The sequence below is a fragment of the Cyphomyrmex costatus genome, unplaced genomic scaffold (assembly GCF_001594065.2).
Source record: "Cyphomyrmex costatus isolate MS0001 unplaced genomic scaffold, Ccosl1.0 scaffold219, whole genome shotgun sequence".
Lineage (NCBI taxonomy): Eukaryota > Metazoa > Arthropoda > Insecta > Hymenoptera > Formicidae > Cyphomyrmex > Cyphomyrmex costatus.
Window position 1 is genome coordinate 39,744 of NW_017276246.1, and position 10,753 is coordinate 50,496.

The window sequence follows — 10,753 nt, forward strand, 5'->3', positions numbered from 1 at the left end:
AAAGTAGAAATTTCAAGCTTTTAAATCGCTCTTTTAGAATTCAATTTCTTTCATTTCCAACGAAAATATTGTAAAATGAAGGTCCCTTTATATATGTAAAAAAAACTTTTTCCCCAACCCAATATTGTATACTTACAAAAAAATGTTTCAGAAAGTGCCACTTCTCGCATTTGAGGAGTTCTAGATTTTAAATTCTAAACAGATGCGAATAAAATGTGTATGTGTGTGTATGTGAATATACCAAGTACGTATAGAATAGACGAACACGCATCATTCATCCTACTTTGCGATGTCGTTTACTACACATATATGTTGATTTCCATTTCGCTGTGTGAACCTCATTGAGAACTTAATCGCATGTGCGTACGCCGGAAATACCTCTGGGTTCTCCAATATGTCTGCGTGAGACACGAGACTCGTTGCGGAAGTGCAGCTCATGGAATGCAAATCTACCATGGGTATATCTCCTAAAATATCAACGTCGATGAGGTGGAAACAAGAAGGACTTATTCTTCTATATTTACCTCGTATATAATTAAAAAATAGAAATGATATCACACGTTGCGAACGTGTCTGAAAGGACTGTAATCTGGAATTAGGGTCTTATTAGTCACGCGTTTACAACATATATAATGTACTTTCTATTTCTTAATTGTAACCTTGCTCAGCTTAATCCGTCACACAAATGTGATATATCGCAAGGGCGTCCTAGAAAGCACTTAATAGCTGTCAACGGCCGGTGAAATCAGGAATGTCGGTCGATCTTTTCTCTTCCGCGCGGCGATAATCCTCATCGGACACCTCGCTGCGGTGCTGATGCAGCGCGAGCGTTGCCGAGCGTACCCGGCTGTGGCATATGCATTACGTGAAATCGTGCAATATTCGACGACTACAAAAATGCATACGCGAGCGTGCAGTTCCTGCACGCGCCATGAGACTTTCTCCAGCCTCGGGTATATCGCGCGTACTCATGGCGTATGCATCGCGTACCTACGTGTGTATCGTAAGTTTTGCTTATTCGCCCGCGTGGGGTGAGCATTTTTCTTTCTACCGTGTCTGGAATCTTTGACGTTACGACGTAATCCGCGTTTTTCCCTCGATCCTACGCACCGTGGACGTGCGGTTCGGTGCGGTGGAGGCTAACGGAATGTCCGAGAGACACGCAAAACGCGAAAATAAACGCGCGCGGAATAAATTATAGGATATCGAATATATGTAGTGTATGTTTAAGGTATATTTAATATCGCACAGAGAAAAAACGATTCGTTAAAACAATTAAAAATTTCATTAATTCAGCAAATTTATAGCCGTAATATACACACAGCTAGTTTTCTATGTTAAAGTAGCAAAGTTGTACAACTGAATAAAATTAAAAACTATATATAGGTAATTACATTATAGATAATTATATTCGTAATATCACAGCAAATTTGTTAATATATCAAAAATATCTTTCTATGAAAATCAATCAAATATATATGGATCAAAATTTTTAACAAAATACGCTAGTAAAGTGGAGTGTATATTTTACTGCTGTAATGAAGAAAACTTGTCGTATTAGCAACTTTTATTGTAGCAAAGAATTAGCTGAGTTAGCATACTGATGACTGCTTACAGACATAATTTCTTTGTTGAATCATCAAATCATCTTAGTTATAGATGTCAAATTCGTCCAGCAAGCTTTAGCTTTGCAGAACTATCCAATATATTTTTTTTCTGCGCGCCGTTATATACAGAATTAAAACAACAAACTTAATTCATATCGAGTCGCGACGGTAACAGCAGTTGTCTGAATACAACGAATAACGCAACGAGGGAAAAACAAGTTTGCAAAAAGTTCGAAGGAAGAGAGACGTAAGATAAGGATAGAGGATAGAAGCGTTGAAATGCAACAACGTCCATTCCAAGAAAGTTGTTTTCGCCTGCCTACTTCTTGCTACCCGTGTGTGTAAATCATTCACGTACACGTCACCATGAGAGTATGAGACTGAAATCCGGGAACCTTGACAAGGAAAAAAATAAATAATATAACAAGCGGCCTTCGTGGGGCCGATCTGCGTAAGAGAGGTTAATTCTATTCTCTCTTTCTCTCGCTCCTTTCTCTCGAGCGTATTTCCGACAAATTCAATACTTTTTTTTTTTTAAGATCATTAAAAGCAATAACTGCTCATTTAATAGATATTATGAAATCACAGAAAATGACTACTGTATCAATTATATCGGTGAATATAATATTATTATAGTGTCGGTATATTTCTTTGATATCACGATCATTTTGATTGGCAGTACGTCGATTTCTCTCGCGAGAGAATCTCGATATCATTATTCGAGTGATAAATAAAAGATCGCGGATCCACCGGTATCTTTTCGCGACTGCAAAAACATCCGCCGATCGCCAGACATTGAACGGTAAATCGTACTTGGAAACTTGCCGAGCGCGGTACGTCGCGCCGTATCGGCCGTACACTTTATAACGAATCCCTCACATTTCTTTTCAACGCGCGGATAAAGGATGACGTAAGTAATTCCTATCTTACATCCAATCATCCTCCACCGCGGAGGATCGTGCAACATTTTTATTACATCTTGTCCTCGTTATAAAATATTTCAAAGCATGTACATTCTCTCTCTCTCTCTCTCTAGAAATTTATGAAATTCATGATCTACTTTGGTTAATCACGATACTATTATAAATGTAATGTACTACCGTAATGGAAAAAAAATATAGTTCAATATATTCGAGAAAGTAGTAAGAGATAAAAAGTGTATAAAAACATCCTCAAACAAATTATTTAGAATTAATCCTTCATCACTATCTGAATTTATTTAGCACAAGCGGAATTTTACTCTCAAATTTTTTAGACTATGATTTTTTGAAGACTTTTAAATTATATTAGACAACATTTCTTTTATGTTATTAAAAATAAAATAGATTGACGTGATAACATAACCCTGAATTTTTCCGTATTTTTTTAAAATTTAGGCCGCAAGAAAAACAATCCAGATTGCAGATAAAGAAAATAAAAATATAATTGCAAACGGAGGGTTAATTTCAGTTTATTGCATCGTACAGCCGGGCTATTAGTACCGTGTATATTTTATCGGCACATTATTTTTGTATTTTCACAGCTAGACGATGTTTAAACGCTTGTCGAAGTCTCGGCGCCACAGCGCCGATGATGTTGCCCTTTCTTTGTCGAGCACGGTAGGTCCGCCGGACGAGCTATCAGCGACTTCAATGCCGCGGACAAAGAGTCAGGATCTGGAATCTGCCACCCTGCTGAAAATCTCCCGGGCCAAGTATACCCGGAGAAGCTGCGGCGATGCGGGTGCGATGCAGACGTTGCTCGAGACGAAGCAGGACAACGAGCAGGATGTCACCGAGGCTGACTATCAAACGGTTACGGCCGTGCCAGCCTTCATCGTCGAGCACGATCCGAGTAAGCAACGAGGTGAGTTGTCGATAATCTCTATCATGTCTCGACAATGAAGTACGCTATCGATTCAATCATCAGACATTAAGCGGTCTCATTGCGCGCGCTTCAGGAATGATTTCTTTCTAAATAATTATTTTTCTTATCTGATTCAAACGCGAAGATATTTCATTTAAGGCGCGTTACACTTGATAAACTTTAATAGGATTTTTTTCGTAAAAACGTATGTGATATTATTTATATTAATATTTTATTTTTATTTATATTTTCACTTGGGAAAAATATATAACAAAAATTTTTACATATTACATTATAATTATTATAAGTATAGGAAAAATAAAATGATTAATATTGTAAAGTGACACGAATTTTGGTGAATAGCTTTGTGTATTGCAAACACGAGAGTACGCAACCATAAAAAGCTTGCGATGTAAACTGCTGCATCGGACAATACACTGTACACGCGGACATCATTCTGTAGCGGGTTTAAATACAATACGAGTACAATACTTTGAAACTGGGCTTTATGCTCTGGTGACTTCCATGTCCTCTAACCGTCGGTGACTATGCACAAAAAGTACCGCCACTTGACTGTCGACATAGCTGATCTTGCTCCTATTCTGAACGGCCGCGAATTACTGCTAATCCAGGAAAACATCACATCCTTTCACTAATCACTCGCTTGGCGCGCTCGCCTCGTTAGAGCCCCATCGTCCGACATACTTGCCAACGCCGGCTTGCGTTCGCTACTTACTACGATAATATCACAGTGAAATTAGTAATTTTGCTCCTTCCGGTTGTATTTTAATAGAAAGTTTGCTTGTAATTTAATTCATGAGCTATTAAATTATTCTTATAAATTATTTTTTATTTTGAATAATTTAAAAATTTCAAAAAATCAAGTTTTAATCTTCTTCACATTCTTTAGAACATATACATAAATGGATTTATAGATATTTATTTTTTATTATACATTTTTTAAGAAACTTTGAAAAAAGAAACTTTATGAAGAATATTCTCTCTTTTCTTTCTTATGTTTATGGAATACGAAGCCAATTATCAGTAGACAATGTAATTTTAATTTTTTCATTTGCATTAACAATATGTAACTTTCTCATCAGTTTATAATAATATCTTTTTACTTAATATAATTTATAATTATATATTGAATGAATCTTAACATACAATTAATTATATTACAAAGAAATCATTACTTAGAAATATCGTTTTAAATTCATCTCTCTCTCTCTCTCTCTTTCTCTCTCTCTCTCTCTCTCTCTCTATCGTTTAAATTACTTATAAAATATTCTAAAGATACGCTATATATAATTGTACAAAATAAAGTAAAACACAACTCTTATTTTTTAATTATTCTTACAGAATCGATAACAAAAAAAGATGATAGGGAAAATTCAGGATACTTAATGATACTTGTCTTCCCATTCCTTTTCTCAGATACCTGCAATTTGCGCGATAGCGAGTAAAACATGCCAGTTGAGATATTCTAAATGCGTGATATTTTTGATTACGGGGACACGGTGATCGGGCGATAAATAAGGCTGTTACGACAAGACGCGATATAAACCGCCTTTTGCACGCGCATCGTACCGTATCGCAAAACACGTGTGCCCGATACTCGAGCAGCCTTTTAATCGTTTCTCGTTATGTAGAACCAATGTGTCGGTGTCGCAGGCCCGTTAGCTGCGGGGTGACACCTCGAAAAAGTAGTCCCAAACTACGCGGAACCGCTGCCTGCGAGTTCCTCGTATATGGCGGCAGCGAATAGCCGCCGCAGCTCTCGGAGAACCACCATATGTCGCACGCGGGTGTGGGCATCGGGCGGTTTTTCGTTCTACGAGATGGCACGCTGCCATTTCAATGTCTTACTCCCTTCTACCATCCGTCCGTTCCCATTGAGGACTGAAACGTGAAAAACGATTCCGTTCTGCTCGTTATCGGATAGTCATTATTGTTATTAAATAATGAATTATCTTTGCTACAATTTATGATGTAGCATTGTTAATTTATTAGTACACATTATCGAATAGTAACAATGGTAAATATTTTATCATTTTCTCTTATTATTATATATATAATATATAGAACATATAATTATTTATGGCTCAAAATATCTTTTTCATTTAAAGGTAAAAAAAATTTGAAAAATATAAAGTTACACAGGCCACTTTCTGTTCACTTATAAATTATTTAATAGACTTATCTTAAAAAAAATATATTTACCATTATAATTAAATAATCGTCAATAATCATATTAATATTATTTTCTTCTCTGTAGTGTTGGGTCTAGGAATTTGGGGTCGCAGGATGGGCAAGAAGATCGATTCGTTTCGACGGACTAGATCTCGCGAGACTATCTGCTCCATTACAGAAAGATCCGATGGTGTTCAACACAATATCAATAGTAATAATAATATCAACAATAACGATACCAGTACAAGCAACAATAACATCGATATCCACCAATTAAGCAAGATACATTTAGATGAGAGAACGAACAGGAAGTTACCGCCAGTTTGTCAACGGTCCCCATCTCCCTTCAAATCATTCTTCATCCGGATGGGTTCCACTGGCATGCTCAACTCGACCAAAAGTAACAAAAGATCTCAAAATATCGACGAGAGAACCATACCGGACAAGGAGTGTCTGTTCAGAAGCTGTAGCACCAGTCAATTGAACAACAGTCCGACTTACGTGAAGGGAGACGATCCTTCGGAAGGTATAGATCTACAAATAGCCGCGCGAAAGGACAAGACGGTGTCCTGCGACAATCTGGCAGGACATCGGGGCAACGATCAAGAGATGTTCGAAGTTCGTGCACTAGGCGATCCTTGCGCCTCCACGTATTCGTTGGGTAGTCCTTCGGTGAGTTTCAGCACCTGCGACCTCGAGAAAATGAAAAACGAATCGTTCATGAGGAAGAGCAGCAGCTGCGACCTGAAGGAAGCGAAAAGGTCCAACTTTCCGTATGCCTTCTTGCGATCGAAGCTGTCGGTGTTACCAGAAGAACGTCACGCATCGTTGGTCTCCAAGGACGAGAGGCTTTTCAAGACTGCGTCGGAGGAGCACTTCCCGACCCTGCAGATCGAGGATTCTTACATCAACACCACGACCCTAGGACGGAAAAGATCGAGGATTGGGACTGCTAGTAATTGCGGTCTCGATGCCGTAAGGAATCAAGAGAATATCTCGCGACTGGGTCGGATTTCCTATGCCGAATTTCAAAGGAATTCCAGTAGATACGAAGCAGACAGATACAGCCTGAATGCCAGCCGCCTCGAACGACTCGAAGCCGGACTTCAACGGGAGGTCAGCAACACTGGTTGTTACAGCTTGTTTGACGGCAGTTTACTGTCTCTTCGGGAAACCAACGAATTTCGACACAGTGAGGACATTACGCGCGACAAGACAGATTTCGCTGTTGGCAGAATCGAGACCGGCATAATGGAGAATTGCAATGCCGATCTCGACATGATGACCGCTATCAGAAGCAATCGACGGAACTCGGTGTCGAGCTGCGAGCAGAGACTGTCGTCTCACTACGTGAGCTCGAACGAGTCCGGCTACGACAGCGATGGGCCACGTGGTGAATCTGTAGCGGCTTTGGAAAATGAGGGATTGAAATGTAGTTCGGACACTAGCAGCGTCATTGACTCAGAGGCAGATAAACCCATAAGGAGTTCGACACCGAGTGAGTGCCAAGATCAGGAAAACGTTCAGACCGCGGGCAGAGTCAGACAGAATTCCGACGTTGATGATAGCAGGCCGGATGCGCTTTCTCGGATGAATTACGAAGGAATAGATGGTCTCAGGTGGCACCAAAGTGGATCCGGGCGAATGCTGCCAAGTATTCACGGTACGTCTTTCGAGGAGGAAGCCGTGTCACGACTGGAGAACACTCCTCTTCCAAGTTGCGAGGACAGATTGAGTATTCTGTCGGATACGGCGAAGGCGCTGGACGTCTCGTCTCATCGCACGAGGTTGCAGCAGGACAAAACGAGGTTTTTGAGCGACATTATCCAGCCGTTAACGAGGGTACGGCGATGTTGCTTGATACAATTGCACAAGAGAGATCCTAAAGATAGTTTAGGGATTCGATTGGCGCAACAGAGACTAGGAGATTTGCGATATATTGTCGTACAACTCGAAAGCGATGGCATTGCTCATAGGTAAGTGAAACTCATTGCGGACATTTCCAACTTATAATATCACAAATGCACTAAAAATGTATAGCGACAAAAATATATAATAACGTATAATTTTTCTAACTTTAAATTATTTGATTTTAAACAACTAACTCTTTGTGAATCAGCGATTCCATTTGAAATGATTCTTTATTATATACTTTGTAAACTGCTCGTTTGATAGTTTTATATACAACTTAACTTATGGAGTAATTTCATAATGTTCTTTATTCGAATCTAAGATGAAAAATAAAAATTCAAAGTGATAAATTCAATAAGGAAGACAGAATTTAAAAAAAATAATCTGATTATCGCAAAATTCAGTTTTAGGGAATTTTTAACAGCAAATTTCTAAACTCTGTTTATGAATTCTATAAGATTTTTCTTTATTGGAAATTATTAATCGTTTGAAATTCAACAACTTTCAAGCTATTTGAACTCAGTTATATCAAGAATCGTCTAAAACCGAGTTTCACACGATAGATTTTTATTTTCTGAAATGTGAATTTCAGAATTCTAAAGTTAGAATTCAGTAACATCGTAAATCCTTAAAAAATAAGGTCCTCCTTAAATCTCTCTCTTAGAAAAGAAACTTCAAAGAAATTAATCCTAGTTCTTTTTGTAGATTTTATTTTAAAGCTTTTTTTAAGATAATGTTATTGCTTCGATTGTAGGGACGGTAGACTAAGACTGGGTGATGAGATCGTCGAAGTTGAAGGTAAAGAGCTAAAAACGCTCGAAACTCTTGAAGAAGTTCAAGAATTTCTGAAATCCTTTACCGGCAACACAGTACGATTAACGACGGCATACGAGGAGACGATGCCACAAGTATACGAGAATGCACCGCCAGCCGTGCCTGGCGAGTACGAGTACCTGGAAAACGCGAAGAATCTGTCCAGCATGTCGTTGATCGACACCGAAGCGAATCACGTTTCTTCATCGGTCGAGAAGAAGAAGAAGAAGAAGAAGACAAGCGATGGCGACGCTGAGCCACTTCAGTCGAGAAAGAGGCCCGACTTCCTGCCGCTTTTGTGCTTATCTGAAAATCAAAAGGACACCCGTAGCGGCCTGGAATCCGCTACGGAATCGCAGCACTACTTGACAAGACACGTGGCCAAGTTCGAGAAGGGCTACGGCAAGCCCAGTCTGGGCTTCAGCGTCGTAGGTGGCAGAGATAGCCCCCGGGGTGACATGGGGATCTTCGTGAGGAGGGTTTTTCCCGGCGGGCAAGCCGACATTTCCAAATCGCTGTTTCAAGGTAAACTCTATTAAAAAAAAAAAAAAAAAAAATTCCATTCTCATTTTCCGCTCGTAATAATCGATACGCTAGATCGTAGTTTTTAATTAATACGCCAGATACACATTGTGTGTTATAATTTCGATTAAAAAAGAAAATCAAATTAATAGCGATTAAATTGTTGCATAATATTTAGTATACGTGCAGAATTAATTACTTTATAATTAGCAGGCTGTCGAGCCTGTCACTTTTATGATAGAGCGTAATACTCGCTTCGTTTCACACGTTGACGTGGCGGCGCGAATACTTTTCGCTCGAGAGTTATCAATCGCGGGGATGAGGGAAGGCGCATCGACGACGCGTCGAACGCACACGTTCGGCGGACGGCCTCGTGTATTCATGACGATACGAGGATCCCGCCAGACAGCTGTCGAATCTTTAATCCGACAGCTAACGCCACATGCATATCTAAACAGTCGCGGCATGTTCTACCGTTTTTCCTTCTGGTCCTTTTCTTTTCTTCTCTTTTTCTTTTCCCCCTTTCGCCGTCCTAGCTTTCTTTCAACGGAAGACGGGCACGATACCTCCGTGTCATTGACAGCGCCGGTATTAATGTATCGCTTCCTGATACCTTTATCGCGTTGTTATGATGTATCATGTACGAAATAATTACATGTATGCAAACAGCGACTCTTTTATTTTAATATTCGAAATTCTATCACGACTTGTCGTCCTAACAAGTATCAAGAAACGACATGAGAGAAGTCGTTTCAGGCTGGTCAGATGTTTGCGGGAAATTGACGTGCCGATAACCAGAAAGGTCGTTAGACGCGTTTCGCGTTCTCATGTCTCGAATTTCAACCGAGCACCGCTTTTTACACCTGTATCGCGGTTTCCTCGTTGCCCACCGTTCCTTACCGCATACTTGAGTAACGGGTTGGTAGCTGATCGGCTTGCATAAGCGCAGAAAATAGCGCAGAAGAATCTCACAAGAACATCCTCGTCGCGGAGGTCATTGGCAACCTCGAAAGTTACTCTTTGGTCGTTAAACTTTATTGATACTATTCAAAATGCTTTTAGAGAGAGCGATCCCGATAACTTTCAGCGGAGACTGCGAGAGTAGTTTTCCTATTCCTCTTTAATTAGTATAAATTAGTAACGATTTTCAAAAAGAGATTCGAAGAAGTGTATTTTGTGGACTTTCAGGTGATGAAATCTTGAGTCTAAACGGACAAATTTTGAAGGGCCGCACACATCAGGCAGTCATTGAGTTATTTAAGACGGTGAGAGAGGGTATAGTCGAATTAGAAGTTACAAGAAGACACAGGTAAAACATTGATAAATATATAAGAGGCAAAGCATTACTGAAGTATTGGAGACATGACGTGATTAATGAAACTAATAAATAATAATTTTGTTGCAGATATCCTAAAAGTACTGTAAAAACTATTACTGCGCCGTACTAGACGTAATATGGACGAAGAAAAAACTGCCCACCGGAAGTGCTCTTTAGATTTAGATCTATTATGATGGAGAAAACGGCATTTTAGAATTCTAGTCTATCAAAAGAAATCTATGACTTTTCTCTGACGTTTTTTCTTTTATACATAATTTATTTCGCGCGACATATCTCATAATTGCCTGATAGATTAATAGTTTTTATTATTAATGTGGACTATTCGCGTATTATAATATTATGACTATTATAAAGTATTACGTCTTTAATATTAAGATTTTATACAAATAACGTTTCGACAACGTAGAATCCATTATGCATTTTTTTTTTAATCGTAGAGAATAATAAAGAGAATGTTCTTCACAGGTACTGAACGAGGTACCGTATCCAGAATATTATTAATTAAATAATTGTTATTAAATAA

General features: G+C 39.0%; 1 protein-coding gene across 1 annotated transcript in view; it reads left to right on the top strand.

The window, feature by feature from the left end:
• Positions 1-10,491, top strand: part of LOC108773727 (uncharacterized) — a 31,605-nt gene extending 21,114 nt beyond the window's left edge. The window contains exons 2-6 of the mRNA XM_018539638.1: positions 3,130-3,452; positions 5,731-7,621; positions 8,311-8,894; positions 10,080-10,200; positions 10,297-10,491. Of these exons, the coding sequence (XP_018395140.1) occupies positions 3,137-3,452; positions 5,731-7,621; positions 8,311-8,894; positions 10,080-10,200; positions 10,297-10,339 (2,955 nt within the window). The 5' untranslated portion in view covers positions 3,130-3,136 and the 3' untranslated portion in view covers positions 10,340-10,491. The remainder of the gene's footprint in view (positions 1-3,129; positions 3,453-5,730; positions 7,622-8,310; positions 8,895-10,079; positions 10,201-10,296) is intronic.
• The last annotated feature ends 262 nt before the right edge of the window (positions 10,492-10,753 follow it).